General features: G+C 59.4%; 6 protein-coding genes across 6 annotated transcripts; 2 read left to right on the forward strand and 4 right to left on the reverse strand.

Annotated features, from left to right (window-relative positions):
- Positions 1–58: 58 nt before the first annotated feature.
- On the forward strand, positions 59–714 carry HETIRDRAFT_37298 (uncharacterized protein; the record flags this gene model as incomplete). Its single annotated transcript, XM_009552177.1, has 5 exons — positions 59–156; positions 229–239; positions 331–385; positions 472–585; positions 650–714. Coding segments are annotated over exons 1-5 (285 nt in total), but the record flags the coding sequence as incomplete, so codon positions are not given.
- A 3,627-nt stretch (positions 715–4,341) lies between these two features.
- HETIRDRAFT_174060 (uncharacterized protein) lies at positions 4,342–6,068 on the forward strand (the record flags this gene model as incomplete). The annotated part of the gene is made up of 5 exons (XM_009552523.1): positions 4,342–4,644; positions 4,739–5,218; positions 5,276–5,464; positions 5,521–5,732; positions 5,801–6,068. The coding sequence occupies 5 exons, from the start codon at positions 4,342–4,344 to the stop codon at positions 6,066–6,068; spliced, it is 1,452 nt and encodes a 483-aa protein (XP_009550818.1).
- Positions 6,069–8,103: 2,035 nt separating this feature from the next.
- HETIRDRAFT_326733 (uncharacterized protein) lies at positions 8,104–8,361 on the reverse strand (the record flags this gene model as incomplete). Its single annotated transcript, XM_009552524.1, has 1 exon — positions 8,104–8,361. The coding sequence occupies one exon, from the start codon at positions 8,359–8,361 to the stop codon at positions 8,104–8,106; it is 258 nt and encodes an 85-aa protein (XP_009550819.1).
- HETIRDRAFT_446283 (uncharacterized protein) lies at positions 8,242–15,464 on the reverse strand (the record flags this gene model as incomplete). The annotated part of the gene is made up of 9 exons (XM_009552525.1): positions 8,242–8,773; positions 8,857–9,000; positions 9,108–9,613; positions 9,697–10,577; positions 10,636–10,763; positions 10,833–11,218; positions 11,381–11,496; positions 11,634–13,954; positions 14,115–15,464. The coding sequence occupies 9 exons, from the start codon at positions 15,462–15,464 to the stop codon at positions 8,567–8,569; spliced, it is 6,039 nt and encodes a 2,012-aa protein (XP_009550820.1). The 3' UTR covers positions 8,242–8,566.
- Positions 15,465–15,486: 22 nt separating this feature from the next.
- HETIRDRAFT_454636 (uncharacterized protein) lies at positions 15,487–16,519 on the reverse strand (the record flags this gene model as incomplete). The annotated part of the gene is made up of 3 exons (XM_009552526.1): positions 15,487–15,809; positions 15,872–16,257; positions 16,335–16,519. 3 exons carry the CDS (start codon positions 16,517–16,519, stop codon positions 15,487–15,489), a joined length of 894 nt encoding a protein of 297 aa, XP_009550821.1.
- A 1,156-nt stretch (positions 16,520–17,675) lies between these two features.
- Positions 17,676–19,775, reverse strand: HETIRDRAFT_118492 (uncharacterized protein; the record flags this gene model as incomplete). The annotated part of the gene is made up of 6 exons (XM_009552527.1): positions 17,676–18,176; positions 18,426–18,656; positions 18,705–18,799; positions 19,123–19,208; positions 19,230–19,512; positions 19,655–19,775. 6 exons carry the CDS (start codon positions 19,773–19,775, stop codon positions 17,676–17,678), a joined length of 1,317 nt encoding a protein of 438 aa, XP_009550822.1.
- Between the last annotated feature and the right edge of the window lie 68 nt (positions 19,776–19,843).

Here is a 19,843-nt window from a genome sequence, read left to right on the forward strand (position 1 = left end):
TTGGACCGAACGTTGGGACAGGTCATCACCTTCCGGAGTCCTCCGTTGTCCAATAACCATCCATCTTTTGCTGTCTCCTCCACCTCCTCTCTTTGCACTCTCCTAATCTCGTCAAAATGAAGGCAACCAACGTATGCATGAGCGATATGCCTGGACGTGCGTCAGCATACTATCTCTGGTGTTGATCATTCAGGCAGTCTAACTGATATATCTATCCGGTTGACATAGCCAAGGTCTACGTGAGTAGATGCTTTCAAAAATTCAGCCAGCACCAGACATATTTTCGAAGTTGCACAAGATCTAATGATTTTCTGGGTTTCATTCATGTAGAACCTCTGGTGGGGCGACAAGTCGGGCATCAGACAGAAAGGCGTCATCCAATACTGTCTGTCCTCTACCCTCTTACCCTTCGTTTTCACTGCTCATACGTGACACTCTCCTTTGCTTTTACCTGCAATTCACTGTGCGCAGCCGTATCGCCTTTCCGCCAACGCGCTTCTAAGAACTTGATTCAAGGTTACATCTTTAACGGCTACCGCCGCCTCTCTGCCCATTTCGCTTACTGGGCGGTGCCCGCCTCTCTCGGTAGGCACCTATAATCTCTTCGCACATCTCCTATATATATAACACTCAACCATCCGTGGATCAGGGTATGCCATCTACGCATGGGCGAAGAGCCGCGACGCATGGCATACCAGCAAGGCCGGACACATCGCCGCTGCGGGACACGGTGGCCATTGATCTGGAGTATTACTCGAATGTTCACTGCTGGCTTGCTATTAGCAGAATAGATGGTGCTCAACCTATGTGATCCCCTTGTTGGTAATGCTGAGAAGTCGCATGTCATCGTCTTCGATGCAGTATACCATTCCGCACAATCCTATGCAGCGCTTGCGAAGACAAACTCCATCTCATACATGTCGCAAGTCTCCAAGTGGATCAAGTCAAGGGACACCACCGAAACGAGCACCGGAAAAGAATTTTGCGACACTCTCTGGGCCTTCGTCTGCAACTTACAGGGATTCTTCCTCGTTCTTTGCATCGTGGAATGCAATGCTCAGCGCTTCTCTTGTAAGAGGTAATGCGATCAGCGCTTGACGGCGCCACTGCTGGTCCTCGCGCTGACTACCGAAGCTTCTCTTTCGTTCACACGTCTTTCCCCGACTTGGTCGATGACGTGAAGATTCCCAGGCGGTATCTCCCGCCCTGGCACCTTCGACGACACTTTGAATGGATGTAGGCATGCATGCACACCGACGGTTGGGCCTCAGCCTTCAACTCGACAGTGATAATATACTGTTGCCACCTTCCGGTCCGAAGGACACTACCATCGACTCGCGAGGTTCAATATCTTCCAACATCTGACATGGATGGGCTTTCTATCGCCGGTAGTACCGGGCTTCGCAAGTGAAGCGTTGCATTCATCCTCTCTATCTTACCCTTCCCAGGATGAACTGCAGGAACGATCTGCTAATGACAATCAAGGCAGGGTGAACATTGACATTTTTGATCTGAATACCCGAGCAGCCCATGTTTGTTCTACATAAGCTCAAAATCTGCTATTTTGACCGGCCAGTTGTTTGTTCAACTCAAATGCCAGTGGACTCATCAAAGATCCGTTGTGAGAGGCTTCTCAAAATTGTGAATGTCAGTCTTACAGATCTGAGCTGGGTTTAGAAGCTCGTACCTGAACTAATTTCAGTGCAAGTGCTGTATGTTGACTCGATTCTGTTGGGCTCTTAGACTTGCTGAAAGAACATGCGTGCCCTGGTGCGTACCCTTGAGTCGTCAAATACTATATTGAAGTTAGCTTGAATTACAAGCTTTATGTCGTTAGCTGCTGCTTTCTAGTTAGCTTTCTCTCGGAGTCTTTTCCCTTACTTGCTCAAATTCCGAAAATTTCTTGAAACATCCTAGCTGATGCAAATTTTCCATGAAGTTAGCCGCTCGAGGGCTTAGGACACATCAGACATTATCGTGGCTGACCTTACGCCAAAGACATAAACGATACGCAGAAGGCGGCCGTTTTAATTGAGGATATACACATATGGGCCTTCATCTGCTTGAACGGCAAATTATGGGCATATGGAGGTGCGCACAAAGTACTTTCAGCGTCAGGCGTTGGTGAAGCCCCGCCATGATTCGATGCAAGCACATTACCGTCAACGCTTCCATGTATTCTTCGACATTTAACTTGTAACGAGGAACAATTTGCCGACGTGATAGTGATATATCTCCTATCGTATGCAAGTCCACGGAAGACGAGGACGTCGCACCCGTAGCTTGCCGTTCGATCGCTGCCGTGAGCTACTGATGAATGTTACGGTGCCAAACGAGTGGTCGGCTGCGACAAGAGCGGTAAAACCCACCGGCAGAGAGATGCTCTACGTGCCTAATCCGAATCGCTCTAGTACCCCTTCTGGCATGATTATCACCGAGCTGCAAAGGGACCCTGAATGACGCTTCAAGCCCTGCTTGCTTCGTGTGCTGGTCAATGGAGTTAAGACAACAAGTCCAATTGAGAAGCGTACTTCCAGGGACGCTGTCCAACAACAGGTTGACACAGGTTCTCATGAAAGACAGACAGTACCGTCACGACCTCGTACTCCAGGTACGTGTAATGTCTCTCGCTCTTCTTGCGCTAATGTGGACATGCCTCGCGCCATTGGATCATATGCTAGTTGCTGACCTTTTGGTGATACCGTAGGCCGTACCGCGGACAACTCACCGTACTGCCAAAGACAAAAACAGGGCAGCCTGAGGAATGCTGCCTCCTTCGTTCTGCTTAAATCCGGCGTCATCCTATTTCTCGCTATGTAAGAGGTGCCGATGGCATCATGATCTAGAGCTGGCAGATGATGACATTGAGTGTTTTTGATTGTCAATGATGATAGGCCAATTACTCCAACCAGCACCATGCATCGGTTGGATTGGATAGCGGTGGTTGAACTCCTCGCACTAGGAAGATGCCCCGTATTGATTCTCTCTATTGCATATCAGTTGCGCAATCAAGGCCTATCCGAAAGGTAACAGGCCGACATTACAGCATAGACGCAGCGGTGGAAAAGGACTAAATCGAAGGAGGCGTATCATTACACGCTAAGCGTAAGATGGCGTCCAACACTGTATAGAACTATATGTACGGCATGGTAAGTTCTATCAGTCCACAAGCCGAAATTGGGTTCAGGTTCCTTACTGAGTTCTTCCATGTCTAGAGCAACGCAACGGTAGTTCAATCGGGCTATACTCTCGTTTTAGAATACAGGACGTAACTCCATCATTTCCAGCACAATACGGACAAATCGGCACAATAAGCGGTTCTGTGGTAGTGGATGGATGTCATATTACTGTAGCCCATGAAAGTACGATGACGTTCGTTCGATTACTGGAAAGAAAGCAGACATGTAGTCTCTGATGGTACTTGACCTTTGAATTCATGGCCTTAGCATAATGATCCCTCTAGTGACGGTTGGAAACGTGAGCGGCATTGATTCCATCAACCTGAGGCTAGAGATAAAACGAAACATACTCAATCGGAAGTTCATCGAGGAGTATGATCTGGTATGATAGGTCACACAACAGAAGGAGTTCAAAAGATTGTGCCAATTGATTTGTGATTCTCGCAGTTGGCCCCTGGTCCACGGGATTTAAAGCCTGATTCGTAACTATCTGGGACGGGCACCGTGAGAATCTGAAGACAAATATTGTCTGCCGCGGGCTTTCCATTTCTCCGACTCGCCGTCGTTCTTGTTACCTGTTTCTTAAAGTCTATGAAGATCGAACTTCCTACTACGAGATGACTACGTTGTACTGTTATGCGCACCTTGGAGACAGCAAATGTCAAGTTCAAGTGGTATATTCCCCTGCACCATACTGTATCATGCCATGCTGTGCCATCTACCAAACGGTCGGGTGGGTCAATGTTTGAATAAAGCCGATAATAACTAGCCCATGACACTGTACCAGGACTCTGTACGTCACATAGGTAGGTCCTATACCACACAGAGAAACTGATATTTCTGAGGGCTTTTGCAGGGGTACGTCACTCAGAGACGCTCCCGCCGTGCGTGCGGGAATTCTACTGGGTGCTATTGAACTGCCGATGATCATCATGATGATTCAGGTGCCGGAACCAGTGGGCTTTCGAGTAAGAGAATGTCCGGCCCTTGTCCTAGAGATTCTTCTGCCCTCCATGATTCACGATTCGGAAAACGCCGGGAGAGCAGAATGTGGTCTCAAAATTGTGGCCGGGAGCCACATTCATAATTGCCGTCGGGCCTACAACTTGAGCACCTATAAAATCACCTTTTCATCCATCTTCCCCATCCCGCCAAACGCCCCATGGCACCTCCCCATCCTCCGCTCAGCGACATCTCTCTTGAAGGGCTGTATGCTCTTCTCCGACCGATCACAGTCTCCCCATCTTCATCTAGGGCTACTTTTTATAATTGGGGAAGAACCTTCCGATGCACACCTCTTTCTGTCTTCGAACCGGAAACAGAATATCAGTGCGAGCTCATCCTTGAGCTCGCTCGACGTGAAGGTCAAACTGTCCGTGCCGTTGGTGTTGGTCATTCACCAAGCGACCTTGCATGTACCAAGGGCTATATGGTGAAGATGCAAAAGATGAATATGATTCTGGAGGTGAGATCCATACCTGATCAGGACAGAAGAGAATGCTTGCGCGGTATCTTCTATCGGCTCTCTCCGTCCCGTTCTCTAACTCCACTCTTCGCAGGTCAATGCCGAAAAGCACTACGTATGTGCTCAGGGCGGTATCACACTCGAGCGCCTGCATGCAGCACTAGATGCGAAGGGCCTAGCCATGAGCAATCTTGGTTCCATCTCAGAACAGACCCTCGCCGGAATGGTGACGACAGCCACCCATGGTACTGGTATCAATCAGCGAGTCTTGTCTTCACATGTTCAAATGCTCCGTCTTCTCCTTGCCGATGGCTCGCACGTCTCGTGCTCGCCAACTGAACGACCTGATCTCTTTTACGGTTCTCTTTGTGGATTAGGGAGTACGGGCCTTATATTACGCGTTCAGCTACACGTCGTTCCTTCCTTCCTTTTGCGCGAATCGCAAGAGACTTTCAAGTTTGATCCCACTCTCGACAATCTAGACGAGATAGTCCATTCCGCGGAATACGTACGACTCTGGTGGTGGCCGCAAGCAGACGCTGTACGAGTCAGCAGCATGGACAAAACTTCCGAAGTATGCACCTTTTCAGCCTTTATCCATGAGTAAAATCACATATTTTCCCCATTAAAGCCCAAGCTATTCACAAGCAGTTGGCTGTGGCATTCGTTAATTGGATACCACGTAGTCCAATTCTTGCTTTTTATTGGCCTCGTGATACCTGCATTCAACATCTGGGTTGGAAAGTTTACTTCTTGGTTAGTTGGCAACAAGACCGTATCCGTTGGTGGCTCCTTGGAGATCTTCAATATTGATTGCAAGGTGCGTCAGCCCCCAATCGTCCTCTTGCCTTGAAATTGATACACCATTGGTTTTAGTACCGACACCATACCACAGAGTGGGCTCTGCCATACGAACACGCGCAAGCCTGTCTACGCGAGCTTCGCGGTTGGTTTGACTCCGAGTTCGCCGATCCAGATGGTCTCCGTCCGCATTGTTCCCTCGAAATCCGATTCTCGGATGCTGACGGTGTGTGGTTGAGTCCAAGTTATGGGCAGCGTACATGCTGGATTGGGATCATGCAGTACAAGTAGGTTCCAATGTTTTGGTCTGCGGTCTCGAAATTACTGATCGTTGATTGCTACGGTGATTTAATAGGCCATACGGGTTTAATGTCCCTTACAGACAACTGTTCGGCCGCTTTGAGGAGATAGTTACCCGTCACGGAGGGCGCCCGCACTGGGCGAAAGCTCATCAGCTACGGCCGAAAACCCTCAAGGCAATTTATCCTCGCTTCGAGGATTTCCAACGACTGCTTGAGCACGTCGATCCGAACGGTCTCTTCCGCAACGAGTACGTCTTGCGTCATATCTTTGGGCGCGAAGGTCCACAGTTCGATGGCCGCGTGTTCAAGGAAAGGCTGTGAGCGCGTTGAATTGCCTGGAGCAAACCTTTGACGCTTTTGGAGTCATTCTCTGTGCCGGACGGATAATTTGATAGGTCGAAGTGGTTGGATCAAACTTTGACTACGCTATCTACATTGGAGAGTTACCTACGGTGCTGGTTTCATCTTAATCAGAAGGACTCGCCGTAATTAGTCCCAAGAGTCGTTTCCCAGTGTTAATGATGTGAAAAATCATGAGCGGCGTCCATCCATGATTTCTGCCCTCGAGGCAGCCAAGAAGCATCACTTTGGCCAAGCTATAACAAGCACCGTGTCAGTCGGAATGATGATGGAGGTAGCAGAGGCAAATCCATATGCTTGGGGGCCTCATGGCTGTCAGCGGCGGAAGGACTGGTCAAGATGCGATCATAGGAGACACCATGTGCACACCCGCAGATACTTTATCTCCACTGATCCTGTGGCGTAGTGTAACGATGTCGTGGTTGATCATAGGGTTTCATTGTGTCAAATTCAGCGCCTTTCAAGAGTACAGAGATTTCCATTTTTGAGAGTTATATAGATCAGCCTTGTGACACTGAGCAGGGTGGTACTTACGACTGATATAGGGCTTCAATAACCAGCGGTGACAAGTCCGATTATGCAGTAACAACGCGCCGGCGCAGCCTCGTATCCTCAAAGAGCACCAGCCTCTTTTTTTACGGTACGGTCCCGAAAAACTAGATGGTACGTCTGTCGTATTGATTCGCCCGGTTTGGTCCAATAGATGCGAGAAGATTGACGCTTCGGGCATGACGAGGCGTCGAGGGAGGTATCAGAACTGAAAGAGCGTTCTGCGACTTGGTAGCACTTACTTTCCCCCGTGGGATCGCAGGACCTCAAGGAGGGGTTGATTGGTGCAGAGCTACCATCAGGAATATCTTGAGTAGGAGATGGCATATCTCGAACCGGCAACACTCTCCTGATGCATCTGCGAATGTAGACATCAGCTGCATCAAAAAATTTAGATCGAATAATGCGATTTGGGATTGGCCACTCTGTCCAACGCCCGGAACAGATAGGTATCTACGTCAATAGACCCACCTTGGATCCAGAAAGATATGGATGGGTTAGAAAAAAATCGTGCTGAGACGTCGAACGGTGAAAGACTTCGTGATTCTATATAATCAGGATGATCTTCCAAACTTCATCCACAAGAATGCGTCAGTCGCAAGAGCAGCTGGGAACAGATGCATAGATGAAGGGCGGCAGGCCACATACACTACTTCCAGCAGAGGTAAAAGGGAATGAAACAGGGATTAACGAAGACAGGGTCCCTCATAGCGCGGCACGGGCGGCTAAGCTATATCTATTGCTGGTGTGCCAATGAAGATGCGTGGGCCGAGCAGCCCCGACCGGTTGTAATTGCCGCTGATTGATCGCCTTCATTGTATCCTGTGTGGATCTCTTGGTTCGTGAGCAGACTGTGATGCGAATTGATAGACCTGCTGTATCCATGCTTGAAGAGTGCACACGCTGGTGCATGACATCGTAAGTTCGACTGCGACTAAAGTGCGAGCTCCATACGGATCTCTACGGTGATTGATCAATTTGCCAGCGCGGGCGGTACAGGATGGGGGCGCCGTGTTCGTCTGCTGAGAAAGGTCCCCGTAGCTCGAAAGACATTGCACTGATTGCAGATAGAGTTGTAGATATATGACCACCTACATATAGGAAAACCGTCAGTGGAGGTAGCCGCACTTCTTAGGTCTACATGAAAACATGGCGCAAGCTGAATACTACACTTCACAAGATGTCATCGAACGCAGGCAGGAGTCTCGACTCGCTCATCCGGTTCTTAGGCCGCGTATGCCGGAAAGCGAGCCTTCCACTCCCTTGTGTATAGAAGAGACCCACCCAATCGATTCGCAATCGACTATTTATCAGTCTGCTGAGGAGAATAACCACTCCCTTACCTTCAGAAACTAGCGTGTGTCTCCTTCATAGCTAACCTCATTTTCTTTCTGAATCGCTCGCATTTCCTGTGCAATTTATCTCAATGCAGAGTTTTTTCTGTTTATTATAAAATCCATCTCTGGGACAGTGACGCTGACAGCCACCCTTCCCTAGGACGTACTGCTGTAGTGTGGACGGTCTGAAGGAATGAGGCGTCCCACAACCTCAGCTCGCGTCGAGTCAGTGAGATGGTATCCACATTCGGCGTATGAACAAAGTTATAGAAAAACAAAAAACAAGCACATATGTACATGATATACGCGCGCACGCGCACGCTCGGCGTCAAATCCAACAACAACCGCACAGGACGGGCAGGAGACATGAGAGATTGAAAAAAATAGGAAATTCGAGTCGAGGACTCGGAGACAGAAACAGGCAGGGGGAAACAGAGGAAGGGGGGGAAAGAGAAAAAGAGAAACGGAAACAGCAGTGGCAGTGCATATAGGGGATGTATATAGGAGAAGGGCCACACAACGATCGTCGATTAATGATAAGTGACTGACCGCGCGCGCGCCGCTGGGAGAGCTCTACGACGACTGCCCGGCCCCAGCCGCAACGACAGCGGCATCAGCAGGCATATCCGCGGCAGTTGCGGCCGGCCCGGGGCGTTCGACTACCACGGCCGTTTTAGCTGTCGCGCGCTCTAACCTCTCGCTGACTTTCCCGCGATGGCTGCGATTCTTGAGATGGACGTCAAAGTTGGAGAGCGACTCGCCCGGCCCTGGTTTATACATCTGACACAGGCAAACAGAGGGACGGACGGTCAGTCGACGGCGATCAGACGGACGACGAGCCCCACTCGGAGCTGGGCGCATACCTTGCCAGGGCAATCGAGACACCGGACCCTCCACTCCGCCACCGAATTCACAGTGCGCAAGATGAGCTCGACCCTGTCGTCCGGATACTCCGTTTTCGTGTTTTTCATCGCGTCAACTAGCCACGTCGGCGGCTGTGCCTGTGCCTGTTCCGAACCCAAAGAAAACAAAGCCAGGAGACAAGTCACTCATCTGATCACGCTCGAAACCACGTGGGGGGGTAGGGGTCGGTGTCAATCAAAACGTAACTTACCACTGCTGCGAGGTGCGGAGAGGATGAGCCTTCGACAACCGAGGGAGCAGAGACACTGACTGTATTTGCTGTCGACGCTGGCTCGGGCGCGGGAGGGGGTGGCAACAAGTCGGCCTGTTCCTTGCTGTTACCGCCGTGTCCGTTCATCCTGAGCTTCTGCGCTAGCGGGGGCTCCGAGGCGCTCGAGCTGCCAGACGAGGCAGGCGACACCGGTCTGTCATCCTCAGCCGCCGCGTTGGACCGCGCGGACGGTGGCGGCACCTCGACCCACATCTCCGCTTTCGGTGCGCGCACAGGCGTCTCGGGTTCAGGGGGCGGAGCAGCGGGCGTCGACGGGGGCTCCTGCTCCGCCGCCGATGCGTTCGCGGCGCGAAGCGCGGCGGCCCCGCCTTTGCGCTTGGCGACCGTCTTCGCCTTTTCGCTCTCGTTGCGGAGATTGAGGTGGAACTCGGGATCGGCATTGTATACGACGGGACGGGGACGACGGTGTCTGTGCCAAAACTTGCCTGCAACCAGGGCGACGAACAAATAGCGGCATCAGAGCACAGCACGACACAAGACGGTATATGAGAGACGGCCAGCGACTCACCGCACATCCCGCACTGCGACTTGTCGCCCAGCGGGCCCTTGCGCCTCCCGATCGCGATGTCTTCGGGGCAGCCGCAGTTCGAGCAGTGCCACACGCCGTCGATCATATTCGCGTGCTGTCCGTCCGCGAACTCCTTCTCCTTCGCCTCGCGCTCGAGCTCCTTGGCGCGCTTCGCCGTGATCACCCTCGTCACCCTGCTGTCCGGCGGCGCGGCCGCCTCCACGGGCGGGTCGTTCTCGAGGGGCGGCGGAAGCTTCGACGCGTCCGCCGCCGTCCACGGCGTGGGCAGCACCACGTGCGCGCGCGCGTTGATGACGGAGTCCGGATACTTCGGCGGCCGGAACAGGCCCTTGGGCTTCTTCTCCTTCTGCTGCGCAGGCGCAGGCGCGGGCGTCGCCATCGGAAGCGTCGGCGTGACGACGGCCGTCCCGTTCTCCGACGCGACCATGTTCGCGATCGTCACAGACGCCGCGGCCGCGGCCGCGCGCCTCGAAGTCGGCGCTGCGGCCGCCTGCGCGAGCGCGAGCGCGGCGGGGTCCATTTCTGGGAACCCGATCGCCGGCGTGCGGAACGTCTTGGGGGGCTCGCGGTCGGGCAGCGCGATGCCGCGGCGGCCGCGGGTGTTGCGCTTGCGGCGGCGGTTGAGCTCCTTCTCGCGCTCCTTCTCGTTGCGGTCGATCTCGCTGTCGCTGAGGTAGTTCAGCAGCGGCGTGAACGCGGACACCTGGTCCATCGAGCGCGAGGCGGAGGAGAGCGAGGGGAGGAAGGACATGCGCAGGTCGTCGTCCTGGACCGCGGTGCCATCCAAAGGATGCCCGACGAGGAAGAGCGACTTTTGGTACGTCTGCACCTGCTCCCGAATGCAATGCGCGATGGCCGTCCTGCGTCACAGTCAGCACACCTGCCAAAGCAAGCCTATCGAACAAGAAAGCCACACACCTGAACTCCCCGCCCAAGCCCAGCTCCCGCGCATACACCTCGGCGAACATCTCCGGCGACGCGCTCGAGTTGTCGATATCCCACTCGAACTGGTCGTCGAGCTTCATCTGGCCGACGATGATATCGAGCTGAGCCAGCGCGACCCACATCAGCTCATCGTGCATGTGGGGGCCCGCCCAACAAAAAACGCAACCCACCTTGATCAAGATCCGCATCTCCTCCGGCGACGTGTCCTCGTCGACCTCGATCTCGTCCACGCCGACCGGCACCATCTCCCGATCGTTATCCACGTCCACGAGCACCTTCCGCCTCTTCCGCCCCCCGCCCTTCCGCTCGTCCACCCGCACGCGCTTCCGCCACCCCTCCCACCACTTGGCCTCCTCGCCCTCCAGCTCGCCCGCACCCACGGCGACCTCGCGCGGCGCGCCGTTTCCTTCCTCGTCGCCAAGCGCGGCGGCCGTGTGCGCCTTGAAGTCGCTCAGCTGGTCCTGGATCGACTTGGTGATGACCGCATGGTAGCTCGGCGCGAGCTGGTAGTCGTCTACGACCGACTGCGCGAAGACCTCAGGCGTGACGACCGAGTCTGCGCGTGTCCGTGTCCGTGTCCGTGTCCATAGTATGTGTGAGAGATGCAATGCAATACAACGCCGCGTTCCACAGCGAGCGAGCGAGCGAGAGCATGAACGATCCCAGTCAGCCTCCGCGCCTCAAACGAATCAGCGAGAGCGGCGACAGCCCCACGCACCGTTCAGATTCCACACGAACGTGTCCCGCATTTTATGATGCTCGACGTCAAACTCGAGCCGTATCGGCACGAGCTGCTCGGGCCTGTCCGCGTCCTCCGACCGGATTTTACGGGGCCTGTGACGCGCGCACGCCGCCATCGTCGTCGTCGAGCACAGCAAAACCGAACCCAAGAAAAAAAACCCCAAAGAAAAAAACACAACAGTCAGCAAAACGCCCACCCGCAAAAAAAAAAAAACGAGCGCGCGACCCACAGCTTTAGCCCCTCCCGCCTCTTCCGCCTCTTCCCATGCTGCATCGCCAGCATCTGCGGCATCTGCATCTGCATCTGCTGCTGCTGCTGCTGCTGCCCGGGATACACCACCCCAAACTTCCCGCCGCGCCCCCGGCGGTCCGACACCTCCCACCAGAACCGCCCGCCGCCCGCCGGCCCCGCGCGCCGCACCTCCCGCGCCTCGCCCCGCATGCGGTCCTCCATCGCGCGGAACGCGCCCTCGTACGCCGCGTCGCGCGCCATCCACCCCTCCACCGCGCGCACCTCGTCCGCCCGCAGCGGCGCCACCGCGTCCGGCGCGACGAGCGTCAGCCGCGTGTTCGCCTTGCTCACGCGTGCGCCCGGCGGGAGGGGCGGCAGCGGGATCGCCCCCGCGCTCGCGCCTGCGTTCGAGGAGTGCGCGGTGCTCGCCACCGCTGCCGCCGCCGCCGCCCCCATCTGAGCCACGCCCGCGCCCGCGCCGGAGCTCGAGCTCGAGTTCGAGTTCGCAAGGCCAGAAAGCCCGCCGCCGCCACCGCTTCCGCTCGCGGATATCGCAGGTGACCCAGACGCCAGGGCCGACGCGCGGGGGTCCACGCCCATGCCAACGCCCACGCCCACGCCCACACCAGGAAGCCCGGCCGCGGACAGCCGCCCGATGGACGGCCCGAGCGCGATGGGGGGCTGCGACGCCTGCCGCACGGGGCTCTCCATCCTCTGCTGGTGCTGGTGCTGCTGGTGCTGCTGTAAATGCTGCTGCTGCTGTTGCTGTTGCTGTTGCTGCAGCGGAGTGAGCGGTTGCTGCTGCTGCTGTCCGCCCCCGAATGGCGCATGCACCTGCGCGGGTGTAGACGGCGCAGGCGGGAGCGACGCCTGCCTCCCCATACCCATGCTCCCCATCCCTCCCATCCCGATGCCCCCCATCCCGACACTACCCATGCCTCCCAACCCCGCGCCCATGCCGCCCATGCCTCCCATCTGCGGCGTCCCAGGCGCGCCCATCGGGCCCTGCATCGCGATCGGGCTCTGCATCGCCAACGGCATCGCCATCGACATCGACATCGGCAGCGGCAGCGGCACGTCCGCCCCGTGGCCTTGCATCCCGGCCCCCATCCCCGTCCCGACCGGCATCCCCATCCTGCTCGGCACGACGTGCGGCGGGCCCATCATTCCCCCGCCCGCGCCGCCCAGCAGCGCCCCGTCCATCCCGCCCGCGCCGACGCCGACGCCAACGCCGTTGATACCCACGCCGTTCGCGCCAAACTCGTCCACCGCCATCGCTTGCCCTCCCGCTCCCGCTGCTGCCCCGACTCCTCCGATGCCAACACCGACGAGCCCGCCGCCCGTCAGCTTGCGCTTCCGCCCAGGCGACACGGAGCCCGGATTCGGCGTGCCGAACCCCCCGCCACTGCCGCCGCTTCCAAACGGCGACGAGCCCGACGTCTGCACCGGCGTCGGCGGCTTCGCTATCCCCATCCCCATCCCCATCCCCATCCCCATCCCCATGCCCCCCATGCCGCCCACGCCGCCCACGCCGCCCATACCTCCAATCCCCCCCATCCCGCCGATGCCCATCCCGCCCATCCCCATCCCTATCCCCATCCCCATCTGCATCCCCATCCCCGTGCCCATCCCCATCCCCGTGCCCATCCCAGACGACGTCCTCGGCCGACTCGGCGGGCGCTGCATCTGCCCGCCCGCGCCGCCGCCGCCGCCGCCGCTCGCGCCCATGATCGCGCTCATATTCGCGTGCGCGCTCGCGTGTGCGTTCGCGTTCGCGTTCACGTTCGCGTTGGCGTTGGCGTTGGCGTTGACGTTGACGCTGACGTTGCCGCCGGCGCTGGCGGGCGGCGAACGCGACGAATGCTGCGAATGCGCCGTCCCGGGGCGCGACGACGGCGGCCTCATCGGCGGCGGCGGCATCATCTGCTGGAACCCCTGCTGCTGCTGGCCGCCCAGATGCGCCTGATTCTGCGCCGACGCGGACGCGGGCGCATGGTGCGCGTGGTGCGAGGACGACGCGGACGACGCGGAGCGCGCGCGCTCGCGCTCGCGCTCGTACAGCGCGGCCATCGCGTGCTGCGCCTGCTGCTGCGCGAGCACGCCCTGCAGCCCCTGCGCGCCCTGCTGTCCTGCGCCCTGCTGGCCCTGCGCGCCCTGCTGGCCGTGCCCGTGCGCTTGTTGGTCCCGCGCAAACTGCTGCTGCTGCTGATGCGCGAAATTTTGTCCCTGGCCCTGGCCCTGGCCTTGCGCCTGCGACTGCGACTGCGCCTGAGCCTGCGCCTGCGCCTGCAACTGCCTCTGCTGCTGCTGCTGCTGCTGCTACCACGAAGAGCACACGATCAGCGCCGCATTCCAACCACAAGAAACGACGCGCAAAAAGAAAAAAAAAAAAAGTCATAACAGAAATCGCGCAAAATGCGCAAAATGCGCAAAAAAGCGCGAGCGAACGGGGACGCGACGCGATCGCAAAAGCACTCACCACGGCCATCATCCGCGCCTGCCCGAGCTGCTGCATCTGCGCCGGCGTCATCCCCATCCCCGCCATCTGCTGACCCAGGTGACTCTGCCCCTGCTGCCCCTGCTGCTGCTGACTCTGCTGCGCCATCTGCATCTGCACCTGCGCCATCTGCCCCGGCGTCATCTGCATCTGCTGCATCTGCTGCACCTGCCCCGGCGTCAGCCCCCCCAGCCCCGCGAACCCTTGCCCCCCGCCCCCGCCCAGTCCCTGCCCGAGTCCCTGCCCGAGTCCCTGCCCGAGACCCAAGCCTTGCGCCGTCGCAGACGCGCCCTGGACGCCGGCGCCGGCGCCGCCGCCGAGCATGCCCAGCGCGGCGGGGTTGACGCCACCGTTCCCGCCGCTGTTGCTGCTGCTGCTGGCGTTGGAGCCGAGACTCCCGCCTGCGCCGTTCATGCCGATGTTCATCCCGCCACCGCCACCGCCACCGCCGGTGCCGCCGCCGGTACCGTTATTCGATGGCGATACGGATGCGGACGCGGAGGCGGAAGTCGCGCCGCCGCTTTGAGCCTGCTGTAGCAGCATCGCGGGGTTCAGCGCCATCTGCTGCTGCTGTTGGTGCTGCTGCTGCTGCTGTTGTTGATGTTGTTGATGCTGCTGGTGCTGATGTTGATGTTGATGTTGATGTTGTGGGTGCTGCTGTTGTTGATGTTGTGGGTGCTGCTGCTGTTGTGGGTGCTGCTGCTGTTGTGGGTGCTGCTGCTGTCCGCCGAGAGCCTGGATGGCCATCCCGAGGCCCTGCATCCCGAGACCTTGCATCCCGAGGCCCTGCATGCCCATCCCAATGCCGCCGCCGCCCCCGCCCCCGCCCCCGCCGCTGCCGCGTCCAAACATACCGCCGCCGACCTTGTGCTGCTGCTGCTGCTGCTGCTGGGCCTGCTGCTGCTGCTGTTGGGCCTGGAGCTGTGCGAGCAGCGCGGGGTTCACGGATGCGCCGGCGCCGGGCACGCCCCCCATGCCGGCGAGGGCGCCGAGGTTCGACAAGCCGGAAAGGTTGGACATGGCGCCGAGATTGCTGGCCATGGGGCCCATGTTGGCCATGCTGGCCATGTTGATGCCCATGCCGGCGGGGTGCTGCTGCTGCTGTTGCTGTTGTTGATGATGATGATGCTGTTGCTGTTGCTGTTGTTGATGGAGGTGCTGCTGGAGTTGCGCCTGCTGGAGTTGCGCCTGGAGGTGCTGCTGGAAGCCGCCGCTGCCGCCGATGAGGCCTGGGGTGGTGGTGGAGGCGGAGGCGGCGGCGGAGGAGGAGGGGGGCGGGGCGGGTGTGGGTGTGCCAGAGGAGGAGGGGAGGTTGTTGAGGTTCATGTTCATGTTGGATCGCTGTCGTCAGTCCTCAGGGGCGAGGGGGGGGGGGGTCAGTGCGGGTGGATATATTGTGCGCGTGGGCGCGTCTGTGGGGCGGCAAGGGGAGATCAGCGGCGGTGCGGGCGGCGCGACGGGAGGGGAGGGGAGGACTGACCGAGGAGGGGGCGGAATGCTGGAGGACGCGGGGGCGTGGGATCGCGACGCGGTCAAGTGATGCTAGGGGAAGGGCGGGGCGGGTCAGCGTGGGTTGCGCAAAGGGAGCGGGGCGGGGCGGGAAGGACAGGACAGGGCGCGGGCGCGGGCGATAAGGAGAGATAAGGGGATCGGGGATCATCGTGGGGATCAGCGCATCTACGCGGGCGACGGGCGAGGGAGGGGTCACAGGGTTCGGGACAGGGCAAGGGAAAGCTTACGTTTTGGGGGTGAAAGGAGGAGGGGGGGCGCGGTCGACGACGATGACGACGGCGGCGACGGGTGGTGTCCGCACGGAGCGGAGGGAGGGGCGGAGGGAGAAGACGGCGGAGGGACGTCACGAATATGAATAGACGGGCTGGAGTGCGTCTGTGCGTGCGTGTGCGTGTGCGTGTGCGTGCGGTGTGCGCTCTCCTCAAACAAGTGTTTCGCTGCACAGCTGCGCTGGCCGAATGCCCTAAGCCCCGCACGCGCCTCGGCCCTGCTTCCTAATCGCTCCCCGGGTGTCCCGCGTCCGCTGCTGCTGCGATGGCTCTTGCCGCTGCTGGTGCTGTCGCGCGAGTGCCCCGGTCGTGTGTGTGCGTTGCGCGTGTGTGCGAGCTCGCTGCTGGCGGTGAGGTGGCGGGAAAAACCGACGACGAGCGGCACCACCAATCAACAAACCCGTCACACCCCGTCACGCACCCCGTCACGTCTCCCGCGCTCAGCCACAGCAGCGCGGCGCGTCGCCGTCGTCGCTTGGGCTCTTGCGCGCGCATGGGCAGGGAGCGCGCGGGCGGAGAGGGGCAGGGAGGGGGAAGCGAGGGGCGGGTGCGGAAGGCGAGACCCAAGTGCGAAAGCGTCACGGCAGCGGCAGCCAGATCTCCCATCCCATCGTCTCCAATTGCCGGCCCCAGATCTCGGATCGCACACGTCCCCCCCTCCTCCTCCAAGGCGCTCTCGTCCCTCCCTCTCGCCCCTCTCTCGTCCCGCCCCGCCCCCGCCCCCTCGTGCGCACGGGCCAGCCCAGGCCCGTCCCGTGCACGCAAGCCCGCCATAGCCATAGCCATTGCCATGGCGGTCGCAGTCGTAGAAGCCCTCGGCTCCCTTGCACCCGCCCGCCCGCCGCCATCCAACCCAGACCGCGGGGCGCACCGTACGTCACCAGCCCGTCCCCCATCACCACCCTGCCCCATCGTCCCGACCCCCTCCGACCGTCCGCCCAGCCGCCCCTCTCTAGCCTCCTCTCCAGCGTCTCCGTCCCCGCAGCCCGCGTCCCCACCCACGCACACCCACGCGCACATCGACCACACCCCGTTCGGCCCCAGTCCCCCGCGCCCTATCCCCGCCCGCACTCGCATCTACATTCGCATCTGCAGCCACGTCCGCATCCGCATCCGGACCTGTCACCGCACCGCACCGCACCGCACCGCACCAGCGATCCCGCCCCTCCATCCTCGCCCCCTCGCCCTCGCCGCCGCCGTCGCCGCACCGCATCGCACCACATCGCCGCCGTCTCCGTCCCCCGCTCACCCCGCAGCTCATCCTGCGGCCCCGATCCCGGCACGCACCCCCGCGGCCTCCGAGCCTCCCCGCAGCGCCGCCTCCCGTCCCGTCCCGCCGCGCTCGACTCCTCCCGCTCGACTCCCCGCGCGGACCGCGCCCCGCCGCGCACACGCGCACACAAACTCGGCGTCGGCATCGGCGTCGGCATCGGCATCAGGTCCCGTCGCGCAGCGCTCTGCCGCTCGTGTCCGGCGCGCACGTTCGGCGGCCCGCCATGGCATGAACATCGGGCGCGCGGCGGCGCGGCTTCGAGCGCGGCTTCGAGCGCGGCTTCGAGCGCTTCTTGTTTCCCGTCGGCTGGTTCTGTCGCTCGTTGCGTTCGTCGCGTTCGTCGCGTTCGTCGCGTTCGTTGCGTTCGTCGCGTTCGTCGCGTTCGTTGCGTTCGTTGCGTTCGTTGCGTTCGTTGCGCTCTATTCTACAGAGACGCGCTACAGCCCTCTACAGCTCGCCGAGCGTCTGGTTCGTTTCGTTCGTTTCGCTCTATTCTACAGAGATGCGCCACAGCCTTCCACAGCTCGCCGAGCGTCTGGTTCGTTTCGTTTCGTTTCGTTTCGTTGTAGGGGCGCGCGCGCGAGGAAACGCCGGCGGTTTGTTGGCCGTGTTCCGCGCCGTGCCGCGCCGTGCCATGTCGTCCCACGCCGTGTCGCGTCGCGTCGTGTCGTGTCGTGCGCCTCCACGAGCGCAGCTCCTTCCCGGCGACCGCGACGCTCCTCTCGCGGCAGGCCGACCCTCCCTATCGTCGCCCGTAACAGCCGCCCGCAGCACCTCTTCGCGCTTCGCTAGCCAGTTGGTCGAGGCTCTGCCGCGTGCGCCGACGCCGCACTCGCGAGGCCATCGCGGCCCATGCCTTCTGTCTTCCGTCTTCCGTCTTCTGCCTTCTGTCTTCTGCGTTGCTAGGTCGGCCACGGAGACTATAGTAGAGTGCGTCGGACCGCGTCGGACCACGGCTTTTCTCGCCGTCCGATTCGGTGCTCGGCGCTTCTGCCACGCGAGAGCGCGATGAAAATGTGGCATGTTGCATGCTTGGTGTAGGACGCATCGCGACGCCGACGCCGACTTGGTTCATCTAGGCTGTGTCTGTCCGTCCGTCTGTCCGTCTGTATGTCCTTTTGCGTTGTTCAAGGCAGGCCCCTGCACCCTCCGCTGCCGTCGCAGACTCGCTCTGTCGGGGCTGCGTCTGTCTGCCCGGGCCCCTGGAGTGCGGTCTCCGACTCGACGTTCTCTGCCGACCTGGATGTGCGCCCCGCGCTGCTTTTCCCCCTGTATCTCTCTCGCTAACGCCCAGGTGGGAGACACGACTCGGCGATGTGTCAAGAAAGCCAAGTGGAGGCCGACCGTCCGACCGCAAGTAACAGAGCCGGCGGGAGAGCGGGCTCTGGCGTGCATGCGCCGCGTGCTGAGCATCTCTGGGCTATCGCCTTCGGCCGTGCACAGTGCGGTACTGACGGTCCGCGCCTCTCGCTAGTACAGACTCTTTCTACCTTTCGATCGTGGATCGGCCGGACAGACCGCAGGGGAATCGCTTCCCTTTCCTCGTATATCCGCAGTCAAGGCGTCGATAGCGAGCGTCTGTGCCGTGCTTGCTTCGTCGGTCGAGGGATGACCTGTCGGTATGTATATGCGACACTACATGCGAGCACGTACACATTTACGGCACGGAACGGGGCCGTCAAAGGCGATCTCAGAGACGGATCTGGATCGATGGCGATCGACGACGGGATGATAAAACCCTCGCGAAGGAAGTGTGGGCGGCGGGACGCGTCCATGCGATGCCTGTGCCCCTCCGCCATTCCCACTCGGCCCCGCTATCGACTTTGTTCATCCACGAATCGGTGCCGTTCGTTGCGTCCGTCGGTCGTGAGCGGCCAGCCAGCCAGCAGCCTTTATAGGGCCCGCACCGTCAATCGGTCGGTATTTTGCAGCGTACGGTGATTGATTGATGGCACCCGAACGGTACAACGCCCGACGCCCTCCAACTGTTGTCTTGGCTGCCCGAGCTGAACAGTTGGCGACCTTTGATGATCAGATCGTCACCAAGCGTGCGCGAATGCCTCGAGCGATGTGCGGGAGGTATCCCATGGACGGCGCGTGGTCTGTGCGCCGACACCTGGATCGGACAAAGGATGTCCTGCTCGGAACTCGTGCGATAGCGTCTGCGACGGGCCCAAAGCCACACTCGCACGATGGGATGAAGTTTCTTGGGCAGCGATGCAGTCTCTATGGCGTCGGAGATGTATCCTCGTAGGTTCTCGATTTCCGGAACCGCTGTCCTCGTTGGGTTCTTGATGCTGTGCTGTGTTCGTTGTCGGGCCTGTCGCTGTATATATATTATCGTGTTCTAGGCCGCGAATTCAGGTTCTTCGCCGTCCTTCCTTCGATCTGCTTTGCGTTTGACATCATCGGCTGCACGTGCGCGCGAGGTCTACTCTCCTATCTTCCCATGGAGTATGGTATCCCACCAGTGCCGGCACCCTCAGACAGCCTATCCTTGAACATTGGCACGCCCCACCAATCATGCTGCGTGCGAGGGTCGTACTTGACGCTCACTTCGTCCTCCTTATCCCCCCCCCGTCGTTCCATTGCTCACCAATATCTCGTTCGTCCCAACAACGACCACGATTTCCTCCTCTCCAACGACCACAATTCAC

This window comes from Heterobasidion irregulare (genome assembly GCF_000320585.1).
Source record: "Heterobasidion irregulare TC 32-1 unplaced genomic scaffold scaffold_10, whole genome shotgun sequence".
Classification (NCBI taxonomy): Eukaryota; Fungi; Basidiomycota; class Agaricomycetes; order Russulales; family Bondarzewiaceae; genus Heterobasidion; species Heterobasidion irregulare.